A 20,944-nucleotide genomic window follows, 5' to 3' on the forward strand; every position below is an offset into this window, starting at 1 on the left:
TCTGGTAGAGATATTCAAAGACACACATTTGTGCAAGTTTGTAATCATTAACACATGATTAAATGTTCTATTACATACAAGCAGAGTAAGTGCCTGAATATGACTTGGTATCAGCCCAATACCGTTCCTGTACAGCAGGCTGGAGTTCGAGAGGAAGCAGCAGTACAAGGAGCGGATGAATCTGTTCATGTGCTGACAAGAGGCATGCTAATAGGAGGAAAGAGCAGACTGACAGAGAGGTGAGCTCATCGCTGCACTGCTTCTCCTTTCACTGGCCAGTCACAACTGGGGGCGGGTCCAAGATGACTTGGGCTTGGAGGAAGTGGGTTGAATGATGCTTCACATCAAGCTAAAGAACAAGGCACTATAGGGGAAATCTCTGGATTGAAGTTAATATTGCAGTAAGAGCTTGTTTTGTTTATTTTTGGGTGGCGCTCTGCTTTAAAATGTTGTCAGCAGCCAATATCCAATGCAGGGAGAATTTTGTATTATTTTACATTACCCTAATTAGTCACTATGTTATGGAGCAAGCAAAGATTTCTTGACCCATGATACCTTCCTGACCAGGTCAGGTTCCAATAGTCAAAGCTATACCAATGGCCAAAGCAATTAGCCCAATCTGAATAATTCTCCTGTCCTCCAATGAGCAAATCACAAAAGGTTTTCCAGCATGTTGAAGGCCTTTGCTACATAGAAGCTCTCATAACCATCAATTCATTAAGTCTTGCACTACCCGATTATTACTTGATAAACAATGACAGTCTTGGAGGCCGAAGACGGCCCGATAATAGCAAGCAGTGCTCCCAATTATAATGTTTATAAAATTCAGACAGTTCCCGTATCCCTTTGGCAAAAGGCTCTTTACCCTGCATGTTTATTTTCATGAGTGCATGAGGTAACGGATTTTTTATTTTTATTTTATTTTTTATATGATCAGGATTGGATAACCGATTGCAAGGTATGTGGTGCATTAAAAAAGAGGATTCAGTGAAAAGAGGGAGGTTTCAGAAAAAGCTCTGTATGAAGAATAAGCATCTCTCATCACATACAGGGTATCCAGAAACCGCCACTGAAAGATCCGTTATTAATATTTCAGCGCAGAGTCACGCTCGGTTCCTGTTAAAGTTCATCCTCACAAAGAATTTCCTGCTTATTCAGGAAGTTGAACGACTTCCACCCCATCGCCTGTCTGCTCCTAGTTGAGCAGTTTGCATGGCAGCAGACGGATAATTAGCGAAGCGCACAGGCCAGTTCAGAGTAGCTGCTCCAAGCCAACTCTGTCTCTTATATTCTCTGCCACATGCATGACTTCTACAAAACAGACCCTTCAACAAACAGTGTAGGGCACACCAGGGTCCTGGCACCGGGGCGCAGGTGGCACAGGAATCTTTTGAGTGAGCTCTTAAGCGGTTCTAGTGTCAGCCGTGCCTACTTCGCCGGCAACGACGATTAAATCAAGGGAAGCGCTGCTACAAGCCGACCAAGCGGGTCTTCTTAATTAGGAGAAAAGGCTCTCTCTGCACTTGGCTTTATTAATCATACAGTCACACGGGCCCAAAGGCACTGATTAATTTTAATATGTACGGTCATGGCGATCGCCCCGAGGGTACCACAACAGCCCTTCTCGAACCCTCCACATCCCATCCACTGATCCGCTGTGTCTTTATACAAGATTGGAGTGTTAGGATTCACCGAGGTTCCTGAGCCTTTCAAACGGTGGTGAGAGGCCTCAGTAGCAGGTGGCGTCCTCTTGATTGGGAGGACCTCTGCTGTACCTTGGTTTGTGTAGAGCAGGAAAAGCTGGCGCTAGCCATCCCCTACATGAGCGCATTGCTAGGCTGCACCATCATCAGCAGAGCACTTCATTTCACAAGCGTTCAACAGTTTCTGGCACCTTCTGTTAGTTTCAAAAACAACCGTGACATAACTATGCATGTAAAACTCCTGGCTGCACAGATATAGTTACCATATATCACCCCAACTCCTCAGGTGTTCTATCACCGTTTTCTTTTCTTTATCTACTTCAGCATCGCTTTAATGTTTTGATTTCTTCATGGTTTTCCAATATTTCAGATTTTTTTTTTTTTATAGCCAATTACAAATCAGATTGGGAATCATCTCTAGAAAACAAGCCAACATATTTAGGTCATAAATATTCTAGGCAGTGAACATGCTGTGGTCGGATCCTCCAGCCGCCATCTCATGTCTCTGGACACTTTAAAGCTTTTCCTGCTGAAGGGGAGAGGAGTTAAAGACAACTTCTATGGGAGAGCACAGAAGGCAGGGAGGACAAAACACGCCGACCACGGATTGGAGACACAGCCATCTTCTAGACAAAACAAAGGATGCATTAAACATCGGATTCTATTTAGGGCACTGTTATCTCTCGAAACTTGTCTGAAATACAGAAAAGAATAAAATAGTAATACCTCACCTGTACTCTGCTCTATCACTGCTACATAAATATAAGAAAACCAATAGCCACTAAATATATTCAAAATAATAATAATCAGTGTACAGGTGAGGTGGGAGGGAACTTTGCTGGAAGGGGAGAGATTCCCGAAGAACAATAATGATTAAAATGATAACAATAATCAGTGTGAAAAAAAAAATTTGAAAAGTTGGGAGCGCTACACTTGTCAATACAGTCTATAAAAAATATTAAAGGAGTTGGAAAGTCAGAAGGTTTTTTTTATCTTAATGCATTAAGATTCAAAACCTTCTGGGTGTAGCAGCCTCCTCAGCACCCCCTAATACTTACCTGAGCCCCATCTTTGTCCGGCGATGTCCACGAGTCCCCCGGTCAAGATTTATGCAGATTATTGCCTCATGCTATACTATATAGAAATGAATCAGACACTGAACACACAGAGAATTTATTCCAGTCATAATGCATTTTAAATATCCCCTTTGGATGCAAATATTCCACATACAACAATCTTACCAGAAATTTGAATGTTGTTTTTGTGAGATCTGTGTAAGAACACCAGATTGTGCTCTATGGCTATATGAACAGTATTTTTTAGCTTCAAAAAGAGTGCATTTGGGTAATTACACCTATATATATATATATACACAGTAGGTTTTACGCAGGTGTGAAAAAAAGCTGTAAAGAGGGAATGCTTTAAAAATATACACTATAATACCAATAGTATTGGGACGCCCTCTTTTACAACCACATGAACTTTAATGGCATCCCAGTCTTAGTCCGTAGGGTTCAATATTGAGTTGGCCTACCCTTTGTAGCTATAACAGTTTTAACTCTTCTGGGAAGGCTGTCCACAAGGCTTAGGAGTGTGTCTATGGGAATGTTTGACCATTCTTTCAGAAGAACATTTGTGAGGTCAGGTACTAATGTTGGACGAGAAGGCCTGGCTTGCAGTCTCCGCTCTAATTCGTTCCAAAGGTGTTCTATCAGGTTGAGGTCAGGACTCTGTGCAGGCCAATCAAGTGCCTCTACCCCAAATTCACCCATCCATGTCTTTATGGAACATGCTTTGTGCAGTGGTGCGCAGTCATGTTGGAACAGGAAAGGGTATTGTAGCATGTTGTACCTTCAATCAGATATTCACATATATTAGATTACTAACAGTCAATGTTTTTTTTATTTTTTTTTTAACTGCAGCAGATAGAAGTGACCAGCCAAATGGGAAACAATAACATTTCTACTACTAATTGTATATTTTTATCAATTTACAAAAAGCAAAGTGAGTGGACAGAAGCAAAATTTAAATTGGCTTCAAAACAGCATCAATTCTTCTAGGTACACTTGCACGCAGTTTGTGAAGGAACTCGGCAGGTAGGTTGTTCCAAACATCTTCTAACAAACCACAGATCTTCTGTGGATGTAGATTGCCTAAAATCCTTCTGTCTCTTTATGTAATCCCAGGCAGACTTAATGCTGAGATCAGAGCTCTGTGGGGGCCAAACCATCACTTCCAGGACCCTGTTATTCTTTACACTGAAGATAGTTGGCTGCATGTTTGAAGTAATTGTCCTGCTGCCGAATAAATTTGACCATAACAAATACCATGCCTCCCTGATGGTATGACATGATGGATCAGTATCTGCCTCTGTTTCTCAGCATTGGGGAACCATTGATCGAGCAATGTTGAAGACCAAAGACGCAGTGGTTGGCCAAGGAAACGTAAGGCAGCAGATGAAAGACACATTATGCTTACTTCCCCTTGACATAGGAAGATGTCCAACAGTGCCATCAGCACAGAACTGGTAGAAACCAGTGGAACCCAGGCACACCCATCAACTGTCCTGAAGAGTCTGGCCAGAAGTGGTCTTCATGGAAGAATTGCAGCCAAAAAGTCATACCTCTGATGTGAAAACAAGGCTAAGCGACTCAACTATGTACAAAAACCTATGAACTGAGATGCAGAAAATGGCAGCAGGTACTCTGGACTGAGGAGTCAAAATTTGAAATATTTAGCTGTAGCAGGAGGCAGTTTGTTCACCAAAGAGCTGGAGAGTGGTACAATAATGAGCGTCTGCAGGCAACAGTGAAGCATGGTGGAGGTTCCTTGCTAGTTTTGGGCTGTTTCTTCAAATTGAGTTGGAAATGCGATCAGGATGAATGGTGTCCTCAATGTTGAGAAATACAGGCAGATATTTATTCATCATGCTATACCATCAGGGAGGCCTGTAATTGGCACCAATTTTTTTCTGCAACAGGACAACAACCCCAAACATACAGCCAATATCATTAAGAACTATCTTCAGCGTAAAAAAGAACAAGGAGTCCTGGAAGTAATGGTTTGGCCTCCACAAAGCCCTGATCTCATCATTATTGAGTCTGTCTGGGAGTACATGAAGAGACAGAAGATTTGAGACAGTCTACATCCACAGAAGATCTGTGGTTAGTTCTCCAAGACGTTTGGAACAACCTATCTGCCGAGTTCAAAAACTGTATGCAAGTGTACCTAGAAGAACTGATGCTGTTTTGAAGGCAAAGGGTGGTCACAACAAATACTGATTGGAGTTGTATTTCTCTTCTGTTCATTTACTTTCCATTTTGTTGATTGATAAAAATAAACTATTAACACTTCTATTTCTGAAAGCATTCTTAATTTACAGCATTTTTTCACACCTGCCTTAAACTTTTGCACAGTACTATACATATAGTTTTATATAGTTTTTTTTTTAATATGTTCATGGAATTTATATTGAGTGTTAAGCCCCTGAGACGCATTGACTTTTGTTGCAGAATAAAACCTTATATTAAATATATACTAGTTTAGCACTCCCATCTTTTCAAAATAGTTTTTTTTTTTTTTAGCAAACTCCTTGGAGGGTCCAGCAGGATACCACAGTTGTTGGCGAGTAGCCTCCAAGATGCATAGTACATCTAACATTACAACAAACCACTACAAGGTTAAGCGCTCCTATACCACAAAAGAGTCTGTACAGCACTGTGGAATATGTCAGAGCTATACAAATGGGTAATAATAATAATAGTGTGACTGTTTGGGGGCACATTACAGTGTAAGCTCCTCGGGTGCATAGACTGTACAGCACTATGGTATATGTCAGAGCTATATACTGTATATGTATAATAACAATAGTGTGTGGCTGTGGGGGCATCAGAGTGTAACCAGATTCATGGTCTGAATCCCCTATAAGTCAAGTCTAAGCTCTAAATTACAAAAACACAAAAAAAAGTTACAACAGCGAATCACTTCATTAAAATAACTCTATTTTGTCTTCTCTCCCGTTTAATGCTTCAATAAATCTGAGAGGTTTAACCGTTCGCTAACTGCCCAGCAGACAATAGAAGCCAACTTGGCCTTTCCAGAGGGCCTTCCTTGTTAAGTGCAATTGTTTTGTGCTGTAGAAAATAAACGGCCGCGGGCAATGCGCGCCCGAGGTCTGTCACAGAGTATACAATGTCTAACTACCCAGAGCATTAATTATGTTATCGGAGGACAGGCAATTTAAACATGCACAAGCATTCTTCAGAACGGTTAAGGTTGCGTGGACGGGGCCCAGATCATTAAAAACTTTGTGTTCGCGAATTGTGTCCTCGGGGGCTGATTACGGTAAAGTTGTGTAAAGATTTTCTAGAGGATTACACCGTAAACTACACTGAGCATAATCACAATTATACAAATTACATGCTGGATGGAATCTGCCGTCAGCGCAATTTATTTTACGCTTCGCACAGTCAGGTACATGCAGCACTTAACCGTCTCTGATGATCTCAGAGGAAGGAAGAGACAAGTTGGATAAATTTGGTTCCTTTTAAGGGGAGTTTCTCATTTTTTAGACTAAAGCAATGTGACAGGTTCAGATATTAGCGATGATAATCTAAGGAGGAGGGGTTAAAGGGGCAATCCACCTAAAGGTGAACATTTGATTAATTTAATTATAGGTGGGACATAGTGGGCAAAGCCAGTCCCCGCAAAATAATATCTTGGGTACAAGAGAGTCATAATTCCCAGCTCCGATCCTGCCCATCTGGGACTTTCGGGTGTTCTAGTCCACCTTTGTGTGTTCTAGCTCCCCCGGTGGACATCTCCACCCTAAACAAGAGCGGTCAGATGATCTAAGTCATAAAGCGAAAGGGCTGAACCTTCCAACATTACATTTTTTAAAAATATGTGGGGTTCAACAACAGATATCAGGAAGAAAACGGTCTTGCTCTTGGCTGAATAGGGTATTATAGCCAACAACCATCTCCCGTCCATAGTAAGCCAATAATAATTTAACTGATCCAACTGCATCATCACAATAGTGGGGGTGCCGTAACACCTATGGAATGACGAAGACCATAATATCAATACACAAAAGATCCATCTATCACTTTCAGGCATATGCCTCATTGACTGCATCAAAGGTTTCACTAGGACACTTTTGGACCTTTTTGTGGAGTCACTGACAAAATGTGGCAGTTATCAGGACCAAACCTGCCCTATCATGGTGCTAAATGGGGGTTTCTATTTTTTGGGTCACATATATATATTTTTTTTTTATTCCCACTAAAGAGGCACTGCTATGCAAAAGAGCCATTCCTGTAATCTTGAATTATTTTAACAGGAAGTCTTACCTCTGAGGATAAGCTGAATGTACTGTTATTTAGATCATTCTCTCCCTTTCAGAGCAGAAGTGTTAAATAAGTTTCAGGCTATAAGCCCCCACATAGGGGCAGTCTTATCTCCTGCTTGGGCTCAGCGCTGTAAACTGACATTAAAAGAGATGTAAAGGAATTTTTTTTTTTTGCATTTTATTAACCTAGGTGGATGCAGCATTGTTGCTGCATCTGTCCCCCCCCAGGCTGTAACACTGAGAACCGAGCAATCAAACACTGGCAATCGCTTGGTTCTCAGAGCCCCCTGAGCAGAGAGAGACCTCTTGATTGTCAAAATGAGCTTTGGCTGTACTTCTCCTTTAAAAGGTGCAATCGGAACTATAAAAAAAAATGTAAAAAAAAAAATCCCAAAATGTTTATATACTGAAGATTAAACAATTTTGTGATAATTAAAAAAATTATGCAAGTCTGACTCAATGTTTATTATATCTTCACTTACGTTATTTTATATCATCTATAAGGGCTCTTTCACATGGATGCCCTTTTACACTGATGCAATTATGATGAGCTTTTAATGCTTTCCCAGTGACCTACAATGGAAGGTGCCTTTTTGGTGCGCATTTAAAAAACTGCACCAAAGATGCAGCATGCAGGGGTTTTCAAAGCACAGCACACCTGTAGTGTGAACAGTTACATAGAAAGTATAAAGGAATAGTCCTCACGTGGCCTGGAAAAGTGCAAAAAACGAGCACCAGTGTGAAAGGGGCCTAAGATTACTAAAAGGACATTAAAGCCCCGTACACACGTACTGATTGTCGGCCGACCGTTCGGCCGTCTTTTGTCCGGTGCTGTTTTGTTGGTTGAAATGTGCTCAAGACTGCACACGAATTTTGTCGGCCAACAACAACCAACTGCAGAAGTGATGTCATGTGCTGGTTTACTTTCCGTGTGTTTTTCCTACACTGAGCATGCCCAGTCTTGATCATCACATTTTTGTCGGCCGAAATCTGTACTGACTGACGAACAATCGGCCGTTCTGTTGACGGCCAACAAAAATTTTATAGCCTGCACACCAGATTTTGTTCGGCCGAAAAGTCGCAGTCGGTTGTCGGAAGCATCATACTAACAAGCCGATAATCGGCCGATCGGACGTTGGCCGACTATTTACGGCCAACAATCGGTGCGTGTGTACGGGCCTTTACTTAACAGGATTGTAAGCTAGTTCATTCAGTGCACAATACTTATGGTAATTAAATAAAAGTAGTTCATTAGTAGTTAATAGTTATATCATAGAGAGGTTTCATTACATTTATAGTTTTATTTTAATCCATTTCTACCAAAACTCAAACAGTTGCTTTTCATTTTATGAATGACCATTTTTATGTTATATCATATGTGTCAAACACAAGGCCCAAGGGCTGAATCTGGCCCACCAGGCCATTTAATGTGGCCCTGGCCCCCCTCCTGCAGCTGCAGCACCCCCCTCATCTACACCTTCACCTTGTCTCAGCAGTTGGCAGTAAAGAGGATGACAAAACTCCCTCACCAGATCCTGCGCTTCTTCGTGCAGCCACAGGGAGGTTTGTCTCTGCCACCCCCCTGACTCCTCCTACAGATCCTGCGCCTCTCTGTGCATCAGGCAGCACCCATTCATCTCTGCCTCCCCTGGTCTCAGCATACAGCCGACTCTGGTAGGTGACTACAGCGCTCCTCTGGTCCTCCTCCAGACCCTGCACTTTGTGCATCCCAGCTCCTCTTCCAGTTTTCTTCTGGCAGCAGCTCAAGGTAAGGGGAGAACAATACAATTCTATGCCAGCTGAAAAGGAGGGTTGTGCACCGCTGGTATCATCCACATGATACTTTACTGGAGACTGCTCAGACAGAACACCATGGCAGATACAACAGGCCCTTTGGGGGCAGCCATAATACTGATGCGTCCTGCGATGCAATTGCATTTGACACCTCTGCTATATATTTTACTTTATTTTCTTCATTTCGTCTGTATATTTTTTTCCAATAGAGCCACAACCTCCTACTCTATTCTGTACTGGGATCCAACTACTACCCAGCCCAGGATCATCTGAAATACATTTAAGAGCATTAAAGGGGAGTTCCACCCTAATTTTATACTTACCTCCATCTTCTCGCTCCAGGTCACCTGAAAAACAAATGGCTAATCGCATTTTTTTTTTTTTTTTTTTTTACTTACCTCGTAGCGAAGAAAATATACTTAACTTACTTCCTTCTTCCTCCTTCCTCGGCCGCGGCCCGTCGTCACTTCCTGGCTCTGCAATGATTCCTGGGAGCTGAACGTCATCGCTCCCAGGAATCATTGCGCCTGCACCAGGCCCGACGTCAGTTCCGGGGCGCGCGCGTCATCCCCTTCTAAACAGCTTCTGGGCATGACGCGCGCGCCCGGAAGTGACGGTGGGGCCGGCGCAGGGCATCGTGGGACCGAAGAAGGCGGAAGAGGATGCCGAAGAGGATTGCACTGGCTTCAAGCTGCCCACATCTGAGATGGCAGCGCTGGACAAGACTTTTTCAAGGTAAGTATTTGTCCTAACAGGTAAGTGCAACCCGGGACAGATCAGAGGCTAGCCATTGTGGAATGCACTAGCCCTGACTGTCCCGGGGGTATTTAAAAAAAAAAAAAATTCTAGGGTGGAACTCCGCTTTAAGTTTGACCAACCAACCATACTGTGCAAAATCAGATATATTCTCCGCAAGCTCCAAAACCAGGTTGCTTAATCCCTGGATGGGCTTCTTGTAGCCTCACAGATGTTAATATACGACCCAAAACTAAATTAATCTTTTCTTAACTTCCATCTTTACTGAATAAGCTACTCTTTTCTGCTCTCCTCTCAACTTTCTATAGAATCTGTGCATCTCCAAATACTTTAGTGTGCATGATCTAGGCACAGGTTCAGTTTAGGGTTCCCTTGGACAGTTTTAGACTGTCTTAGAAGCCATGATGAGAACAATGAGCTTTCAGAATGGAATTGTTTCCAGACACAAAACAGAAAGCTAATGCTTCTGTTCTGTGTGGAAAAGAATAAGGTTAATTATGGGACACACATCTATTTGTAAGGTTTCCTGGTGATAACAATTTAAGAAAATCTAGGTTCTTACAAACATCAATTCCTGACTTGTTTCTGCAATACAAAGTACATTGATTAAAGACTCAACTAATTTCCCCCAAAACTAAATGACTGAACATAAAAACATCTTTTTCTGCCAAGCAATTAATACATAAACCTTAAACCAGCCAAAGCTTTTCATAGCAATTTATTGCGCCCCGTGTATAGCATGCATTAAACGATCGCCCTGGCCAATGACTTTAACAGTATTGATTATTGGAAGGGGAGTAAAATGGCTGACACTTGCTCCCTTTGAGAGTAAAGCATCGTCTGTTAATGGAATTAACTGGTGGAATGGAGGAGGCTATGTGAGCTGTATTGTAATCTCTATTGTGTGTTTATGGCAAATGACACGAGAGGTGATTAAAAGGTGGCTATCCAATGTAAAGTGCGGTACACACTAGTAGAAAATCTGCCGAAAATTCCCATCCGAGGTAAAATCGTATGATTTTCGGCTAGTGTGTACACAACTTTCAGTAGCTGATGGGCTACTGAATTTTGGTGGGACAAACACCAAAATTTTTATCGTCCGTCCCCAGATGATCAATTTTTGTTTAATGTGTATGCAGTACATCCGTGAAAAATCGGATACGAAAGACCGGGTATGATCTGAAGGTTCTGACGGAAGTCTAGGAACAAATGTGAAAAAAAAAAAAAAAAAAATCGGACGAGAAATTTAGTGAACATTTTTGCAATGTCAACTAAAAACGGTAATGAACGCTGAGCAAGAGAGAGAAAAATCGGAGGATATTTCGTCCGATTTTCGTCAAGTGTGTACCGGCCTTTAGTCAACAGATCCAATCACGGGATGTGTATGGTTAAATTAGAAAGAAACAGACATTTCTGAGACCAAGTTGAAGATTCAGATTGAACACGAGAATCTGTAACAGTGATATGACAGAGTATGTGACAAGTGTGACAGTTCCACCACTTCTTCCATCCCACCTCTGTCCACCGGCTCCTAGATTCCATTGAACTCTGTAGGAATTTATCCACTCCTGGGACTTTATCTCAACCATCAGTTCACTATCCTTGCAGACTGACAATAGAAGAACAACAAGTAGGACCCTGAGGATTGGAGTAAAGGAATAACTGTGGCCAAAGCTGGTTGTTCCAAGGGACAGCAAAAAATGTTTCATGGTTCTGCACCCATCTTCTGGAGGGAATAAAGGACAAGGATAAGACCATGTAATGGAATGGCCAACTATTGCTAGTATACACAATTACAGAAGGAAGATTTCAAACAACGCACCCTACATGGAAAAGCAATATTCGTGAAAAAAAATAAAAATATTAGAAAAGGACTTTACACACTGACCAGATCTACCAGCTATGAGGTCTAGCAGGACATAACAATGCTATTCATGGGCTGCATTCTGGTTCAGCAAAAGCCGTGTGATGGTTGAAATACCGAGTGGTTGGGTATTCACTTACAGGCCAAGCAAACAATAGGATTTACCCAGAAGTCTTTTTCCCTTTACAAAGAGTTATTTGTATTTTGCACACAAAGAATCTCATGGCTTAAAAGACGATCCATACAAAGAAGAAGAAGGAGGACCTTGCTAGTTTGAGTAAACTGGCAGACATTCTGTGGCTCCAAAAAATGGAGATAAACAGCTATATCTGGCTGATAAGAAACCTCTGCATACTATTAGTCAATAAAGCCAGCCATAGATGGTTTGAATCTCAGTTGGTTCAGCGGGGACTGGCTGAGATTCAAACCACATATGGGGAGGAGATTTTAACAAAGATGATCGATCATTCAAGCTGCTAGCAATAATCACTGTGTGTTCTCCCAGCCAGGACAGATCCCCCTGACCCCCAGCCGGGTTGTGGTTGCAGGAAAGAAAAATCAATCCATCTATGGCCAGCTCTAGAAGACACAATATAGCACCAAAAGGGGTATATACAAGAACTAGTCTGCAGGTAGCAGCATCGGGGTGCAAGACAAATGCCCTTTTACGTAGTTAAACAGGGCGTAGCATCAGATATGTTTTTACCCGTTATGTGCATAATGCTTTATAATTTACGTATCAGTGTAACCCTTCCAGGTATTTAATGATCTCTCAGAAAGATAATTGTATTCCCATGAATGACAATGGCTTCATCTGCTTTTCTCTCCAAGACAGCACCGGTTTTGTTCAGCCATCATCCACGGTCAACCATACTTCCTAGACTGAGATACTATCTCAAAGACAAGAAAATCATTTAGATCCGGTGCCTCTGCAGTTGACAAATGTCTGACATAGGTCAGCCTCTGTTGCAGCCTCTCAATGTGTGACTTGCTTTGTAGTTTCAATGTTGTCTGATCACTGAGGGGAGAGGAGACTGAGGAAATGCTTCCTCCTGCCTTGCAGCAGATTCATGACATCATCTCAGCCTTGCAGCAGATTCATGTCATCATCTCAGCCTTGCAGCAGATTCATGACATCATCTCAGCCTTGCAGCAGATTCATGACACCATCTCAGCCTTGCAGCAGATTCATGACATCATCTCTGCCTTGCAGCAGATTCATGACATCATCTCAGCCTTGCAGCAGATTCGTGACATCATCTCAGCCTTGCAGGAGATTTGTGACATCATCTCAACCTAAGTAGTCACTGAATAAAGTTTATGGATGGCTTTTTAATGCTAAATGGTGCAGCTTTCCTGAAAAACGACACTGTTGCTATTTATTGTTGAAGGCCAGGGATTTACTATTGCAGACTTGTGAAGTTGCTAAAAGTTCCACTTTAAAAAAAGTATAGCCCTACTGAATACAGAATATATTGGTTAGGACAGATTCTACAATCCTAAAATCAGGGCTTCTACCGCAGGGCAAAAAAGATGGAAAATGAAAGGAACACAAGATGGGAGTTGCGCACAAAGCATGTGCGACTCCAAGATATTTACCCTGAAAAAAAAAAAAGAAACAACAGCAGAAGCTATGTACCAGCCGGAAGGCTTAATTGCAGAAATCAAGGCATTTGTAGAAATGTAAATGAATACCTCAGTAAGAGTGGGATGGGAAGAGAGAGAGAGGCGCTGCAAAGGACCCCTTTTAATGCCCATGTACAAACCCAAGTCTGCATCACCCACTGACCCCCTTTTTTGTTCCCCTCATTATTTGCTATTCTTTCAATTTTTTCCCTTACTTTTAACTTATGTTTCACGGGTTTGTATTGAGATGAAGAAAAAAAAAAAAAAAAAAAACAGCATTTCCTCGACTTTGAAAGAGAAAGAAAAATATAAAAAGCCGAGCTATGAATATGGCTCTCTCATAATGAGCGAACAAAGGCTTAATGAAATTTTCACCGCAACCTGCTGTTCATTTTAATGGCCTCTCCAAGACAATGGAACAATAGGCAGAAGAGAGGAGAGTCTTGCATTGGACAGATTTTTTCTCTTCTTCTCACTCCCTCTTATTTTTCAAAGAGTCGCGCTGCTTTTGTTTGCGCATTTTCATAAAGGCGAGATAATGCGCCAGCTCGAGATTCATTTTAATGTCTCATGGCGACCTTTGCTAATGGGGTCTCCTGAACAGACGTAATCTCAGGCTCAAATCGGAGGCTTTACATGTCGCTTTTGTTGTCCATCTTTCTCGAAGAGGAGCAACCTCGCCGCTTGCACCATCCTCAGGTGTGTACACGCACGTGTTGGGGCCCACAACGCATCAGAGTTACATTTAGAGGCACAAGCGGGTAAAGTAAAAAATATGGACAATGGGATAAATAGACATTGGCTTGCAAAGAAAACGCTATTCAGATGGTTTTTAAGCTGGAAAAACTTTCCAAGGAAACAAAATTCATAAAATGTCTTGATTGAAGTAGCGTAATAATCTCCATAAACTACTATTGGAATCCAACCATAACTTTAAAGAATACTGCAACCCTGTTTATAATTTTATTATTTATGGAGTAACTATGCCTCTAAAAGTTAGAAACAAGTGGACAATTTTACATTTTTAAAGTGTATCTAAAGCAAGTTTTTGATAATTTTGGATAGGGCAGGGAATGTTTAGAACCCCTGTCAAGTTTTTATAGCTTGGGGAAAATACTCCAATGTAAGATCAAGCAGAAGACCAAATGGGACTGAATTACTAAAACTGGAGAGTGCAAAATCTGGTGCAGCTGTGCATGGTAGCCAATCAGCTTCTAAGTTCAGCTTGTTCAATAAAGATTTGAATGATTGTTTTCTATGCAGAGCTGCACCAGATTTTGCATTTTTACTAAATTAACCCCAATGTGTTTTAGGGCCCAAAACCATTACCTTCATCAAGGCTTAATCTTCTTAGCGGTATTTCAGAGCCAAAAGCGGTAACCCCAAGCCACACTCGGGGTACCGCCAGAAGCATCGCTGGATCCTGTAAAAGAGGTTTCTTACCTTGTCACCGGGATCCAGCGATGTATCCTGTAAGCGGTACCTGTACAGAATATTTCGTCAGACGTGCTGTTTTACCCATATTGGACTCTATTTGGACTTTATCACATCATTACATTATCACATATGTATTTTACTTTATAGCGCAACTTATATATATATATATATATATATATATATATATATATATATATATATATATATATATATATATATATATATTTATATTTCTTTTAAGGTGACAGTCACACTTGAAGTTGCAGCTTCACATTTATTTGGTTTAGCGCAGTTGTTTATTTAATTAATTATTTACCCTCTCTATCTGTCCCGATTACCACTGTCACTGGAAGGAAAAGTGACAGGAGGTCACCAGTGCCTTTAAGGCACTTCATTTTGCTGTGAACCGGTCCTAAAAGTTGACCATTGTAAGCATCCCTGTCAGTGGTAAAATGGTTTGTCTCAACCCTCTAACTTCTATTTCTGCTGCACAGCTTAGTCTGTTAGAGGAAGGTGAAAAATTTCAACAGAATTAACAGGTTAAAAAAAAAAACAACATACTATGTTACGTGGGGGGCGGGGTTTTGGTTGGGTTTTCCTTTCGAACCAGTGTAGTGATAAGAAACAATAATGCAAGGACTGAATTGAGGATACACAATTAATTGTATTTTGACCAGTACAGTAAAAAGCCCGGTACTCAGCAGCTGGTTTGGCACCTTCCTATCATTAATGCCTGATGAAGGGAGAGCTCGTGGGCCCTGGTTTCCCTTATTTAGCCTGATCTCACATTGGAATACATTTGTATCTGGACTATTGGTTTGTGGTGTGGCACTTCAATCTTCGATTAGTAGGCTTTTATTGCTGTCTGTGTCCCGAGAGGTCTTTAATATCTGGAAACAACTAAAATGCTAATCTTTCCAAAGTGAGATTGATAGCTCTTAGATAGCTGTCACTACAACAGGGGACCCCAATAGAAGATTTCCCCTCCTGATCCCATGACAACTGTAACATTTTTTGGATTTCCAGTCACTTTCAGCCCCAGTGATGATGGTGACCATGACAAAAGGAAATTGCATTGTGTGTGGCCTCCTTAGGATGGAAGACAGCTGCAGGGCAGAGAAGGATTGTGGAAAAGAAAAGCAGAATTTACAACACCCCCCTGTATGAACAGGTTACAGGCGAAGAATGAAGAATACTTTATGGATTTATCCCTCAATATTTACAGTACACAACAGACAAAGAGAAGATAAAACAAACATCTTGAACTTCAGAACAATTGTGCGTGGAAAAACAGGATGGCCTCCATCGACGGCGGTCTCAGCTCGCCCTCACCGCTAACAAGCCATGTCCTACAGAAAATCTGTCCATGCGCTCCGCACACCGGCCGCGTCTGCTCCCTACGCAAACAGAAACATAATCCTCCATCTTCGCTGCTTTTTGTTGTGGAGGACAATGCAACAGGCTGCAAACAACGCAAAGTGCCAAACTATTGCAACAGTGAGCTTTGTGTCATAACGAAAGTACACAAAGTCATTGTAAACACTTCAATACGACCTCTGGCTCCCCACACAAAAGCTCCACAAGGAGGATTAAAATACAGCTATGGCAGGAATTTCCAACCCACTGTGGCCTGTCAATCCACTGCAACAGGAAACGGGAAGTTTCCACTACAAGTCTTTGCTATCTGCAGATATCCACTACAATTCAATGCACAGAATCCACATCTCTCCTCTGCATTCATTAATCTAGCATTGGATGTTTAGTTCAAATAAAAGCAGTGTACAATACCGGACTGTGACTTGGTATCAACCTCTTGCAGTCCCTATACAGCAGAGCTCAGACTTGGGGGAGGGAAAAGGAGCCAATCAGTCGTGCTGCAGTGCTCATGTGCGAAGGAATGTGCTGACAGGTAGAGAGAGCAGAATGACAGAAAGATAAGCTCCTCCCTCTTCTGCTTCTTCTTTCACTGCCCATTTACAGGCTGGAGAAGGGACAAGATCTGTAAGTGAAAGTAAGGCTCCATGTACACGGGACGCTGGAAATGGCCGTTTAGGAGCAGTTGGGCGTTTTTTTCAGAAGCCCCTGAACCCATCTACATTTTATCTTATCTGTCCATGTACACCAGGTCGTTTACAGTCATTTGCAGGCAGTTGCGTTCAGGGACTGTTTTTAGAACGCAATTATTTGCGTTCGAACGTGTGTTTCCCGGCGTTTCAAACGCGTCCGAACGCGTCTGAACGCGTCCGAACGCGATGACCCGCGTTTAGCGTTCGCGTATTTCCATTTTAAAGGGGAATATTTTTTTTGACTTCTAGGAACGCTTCTAAACGCAAACGCCCGCAAACGCCGCTAAACGCGGGTACAAACGCGACCGAACGGACGTTTCAAACGTCCTAAAAATTCCAGCATTCAAAGGGACTTTTAACAACGTCCCGTGTACATGGAGCCTAAAACTGCAGCAGAGAAAAATCAGGTCTCCAGACTTGCCAGATAGGTCTATGCTGTGTAACAGAGCTGGGTAAACATCAGGACTGGATGGACAGAAATAAAACTCTTTGGCAGGTAAAGCAAGCCCCATAGAAGTATTTCATTGTTTATTTAGCAGTTTGTATGGAGAAAAAGAAAGCCTGTTAGGATAGAAATAGGAATATGGAAGTCACTACTAATGCCATCGTTACCCATTCTTCATGGAGTGTTGGGACATCCGATATGTACAAGCCCATTTGGGGTCAGGGACTCCTCAAGCAGCAAAGTATTAGCATGACACTTCTGAAGCCTAGAACTTTGAAAGCAAGTCAGTCCCTGGATGTTTGTTCTCACAGGTTCATACTTGGGTAAGGTGGGTTAGTATCAAACATTCTGTCCATAGCACAGACTAGAACTGAAGGCAGGGATTATCATTGTTAAATCAGCCAACCAGCACACACTAGGATGCAACAAACTAGACTGAGAATGCAGCTCTTTTCCACAGTTCACAAGTGGTCTTAATTGCCAAGCATCTATACATTCCCCCTTCCACCAAAACTTACCCCACAAGTCATAATGCAAAGCCTAAAACAAGGAAAATGTCAGCAAGTACAAAGCCAGCAAGCATGGTCCCTACAGGACATTCACACCTGAGCCTGTGTTATAGAGCATGTTGATGGAACGACATGAATTGGTGTACATGTGTTTTTTTTGGGGGGGTTTTCAGTACACCCATTCAATTCTTCAGGGTCCTCAACACAGGTCCATGCATTAAAAAAACAGCACCTGACCCTTTTCTTTTAACCACAACACTGGTGTATACAGGTGTACCTTTTGTTTTGTATTGGGGTACCGTGCTGTTTTCAGGTCCATTAGAAATGCATGGGTGCACAATGAAAAGGGCATGCTTAGAAGAAAACTTACAGGTGCGATCTGCCATGTTAAATGTAGGTGCGAATGTGGCCCAGTTCCTAAACAGGTCAATATACCCTTTTAATACTTAGCAGAAAGGAGGCGATTTTATTCACAAACATTTTTTCTGACTCATCACCAAAGCCCCACCCCTGAGGATTTGTTCTGAAACATTACCAACGTTCTGCTTCTAATTATTTATAGAACACCAAAAAAGCTCCCCCCTGATAATTTATTCTGAACAAAAGCTCCCCCCCCTGATAATTTATTCTGAACAAAAGCTCCCCCCCTGAGAATTTATTCTGAACAAAAGCTCCCCCCCTGATAATTTATAATGAAAAAAAAGCTCCCCCCCTGAGAATTTATTCTGAACAAAAGCTCCCCCCCTGATAATTTATTCTGAACAAAAGCTCCCCCCCTGATAATTTATTCTGAACAAAAGCTCCCCCCCCTGATAATTTATTCTGAACAAAAGCTCCCCCCCTGATAATTTATTCTGAACAAAAGCTCCCCCCCTGATAATTTATTCTGAACAAAAGCTCCCCCCCCTGATAATTTATTCTGAACAAAAGCTCCCCCCTGATAATTTATTCTGAACAAAAGCTCCCCCCCTGAGAATTTATTCTGAACAAAAGCTCCCCCCCTGATAATTTATAATGAAAAAAAAGCTCCCCCCCTGAGAATTTATTCTGAACAAAAGCTCCCCCCCTGATAATTTATTCTGAACAAAAGCTCCCCCCCTGATAATTTATTCTGAACAAAAGCTCCCCCCCCTGATAATTTATTCTGAACAAAAGCTCCCCCCCCTGATAATTTATTCTGAACAAAAGCTCCCCCCCTGATAATTTATTCTGAACAAAAGCTCCCCCCCTGATAATTTATTCTGAACAAAAGCTCCCCCCCCCTGATAATTTATTCTGAACAAAAGCTCCCCCCTGATAATTTATTCTGAACAAAAGCTCCCCCCCTGAGAATTTATTCTGAACAAAAGCTCCCCCCCTGATAATTTATAATGAAAAAAAAGCTCCCCCCCTGAGAATTTATTCTGAACAAAAGCTCCCCCCCTGATAATTTATTCTGAACAAAAGCTCCCCCCCTGATAATTTATTCTGAACAAAAGCTCCCCCCCCCTGATAATTTATTCTGAACAAAAGCTCCCCCCCCTGATAATTTATTCTGAACAAAAGCTCCCCCCCTGATAATTTATTCTGAACAAAAGCTCCCCCCCCTGATAATTTATTCTGAACAAAAGCTCCCCCCTGATAATTTATTCTGAACAAAAGCTCCCCCCCCTGAGAATTTATTCTGAACAAAAGCTCCCCCCCTGATAATTTATAATGAAAAAAAAGCTCCACCCCTGAGAATTTATTCTGAACAAAAGCTCCCCCCCTGATAATTTATTCTGAACCAAAAGCTCCTCCCCTGAGAATTTATTCTGAACAAAAGATCTGCTCCTTAGGGCCCCCTACCAACACATTTATGTAGCACCATATATATATAGAAAAAGAGAGAAAGGAGGCGCAAACACCTAGTGCATTACCCGTGGTCACTGTTTGCAAAATTTTAATAAAATGCCAAATGCATACTCACAGACATGAAGATAATAAAAACGTGTTACAAGAATCCACCATGTGTGAACTGGAACAAGTCCTTCAATCAGGACAGCTAATGCGTTTCGGGGGTCAAGCCCCCTTCCTCAGAGCTGGGCTTGACCCCCGAAACGCGTTAGCGGTCCTGATTGAAGGACTTGTTCCAGCTCACACATGGTGGATTCTTGTAACACGATTTTATTATCTTCATGTCTGTGAGTATGCATTTGGCATTTTATTAAAATTTTGCAAACAGTGACCACGGGTAATGCACTAGGTGTTTGCGCCTCCTTTCTCTCTTTTTCTATGTACCAATGTTGGAGTTCCCTGCCTGAGGAGAGCAGCACGCCAGTCTTCCCCTTCGGAGTGAGCGCTAGGCTGAATTTTGTACTTAGCACCATATATATATAGCTGTGTACACCAAAGAAAATAAGCTGCATCTTTTTCACCCCTGAGCTAAAGCATTTCATGAGACATCCCACCAAGAAAAAATGTCTGAAAAAAACAGAAGTGAGAAAAATATAAGGGGTGTCTTCCTCCTGAAAATGTATTGTGGTGATCTGCAAATTTGTAATCGGTGACTCAAGAAGTAGTGAAGCCAGGGGATCAGTATGACAGACAGGAAAACACCATTTTCTCTAGAAGAGGACTATTATATAGTTCTCTCAATAACACTGAGGTGGATAATGGCATGGCCATCAGGCATACAGCTTCTACAGTGCACCACAAATGGTTAATTAAAGGGGCCAACAATCGCTGCGTTAGCTGGCCAATAAATAATCAGGTCTGCAGAATTAGGCACGGTTGTTTTTCATTACAGCTGAGGATTCCATCCAGTACTGCAGAGATTACTCAAAACTTCTGAAGGTGTTTCTGTTTCAGGGATCATTTTAATGTGTATGCTGTCTCCAGAGAGGTGCCCTGTCCTGGAACCAACAAAACTTCGAAGAGTCCAGCAATGGCAGCCACTGTCTGTGGCAGATTACAGGTTCTCTTTAAACATAATATTTGGCTACTAAACAGTAACTGAATCTACTGATGACAAAAAAAACTCAATCCTCATCTGCCTCAATATGACAGACATGGTGTATAACATAACGAGTCTGCAGTAGACCTCATACTCCGATCTTACCTTCTGGCTCGCTTTTAATCAGCTCCTCCATCTTCCTCTGTTTCAGCGTGTCCACCACGTCTGCTAAGCTACCTTTGCGCCTCTCAGGTGTTCCCAGGGAATTATTTGTCACAGACTCTCCGCTTTGCCTTCCACCTTCATCGGCCTTCATAGGTGAGGTAGCTGAGATGTGCGGGGCAAATGAAGAGACGACCTTATTGCCATCAATATCCTGAGGAATAAAAGTAGAGAGGAACGTTAGTCAAAGACAAGCATATGGCTCTGCAGCGTCTCTTTTGGCACTTTTCCACTGCAAGTACCGGCTCGGCTCTACTC

At 42.0% G+C, this 20,944-nt stretch overlaps 1 protein-coding gene across 4 annotated transcripts in view; it reads right to left on the minus strand.

Annotated features, from left to right (window-relative positions):
- The window catches only part of SOX5 (SRY-box transcription factor 5), a 326,784-nt gene that overhangs the window by 230,866 nt on the left and 74,974 nt on the right, over positions 1-20,944 (minus strand). For all 4 annotated transcript variants that reach the window (XM_082256133.1, XM_082256136.1, XM_082256134.1 and 1 more), the window contains one exon: positions 20,630-20,840. In XM_082256133.1, the coding sequence (XP_082112259.1) occupies positions 20,630-20,840 (211 nt within the window). The remainder of the gene's footprint in view (positions 1-20,629; positions 20,841-20,944) is intronic.

The sequence above is a fragment of the Pelophylax lessonae genome (genome assembly GCF_965119305.1).
Source record: "Pelophylax lessonae genome assembly, chromosome: 4".
In the NCBI taxonomy this organism is placed as follows: Eukaryota; Metazoa; Chordata; class Amphibia; order Anura; family Ranidae; genus Pelophylax; species Pelophylax lessonae.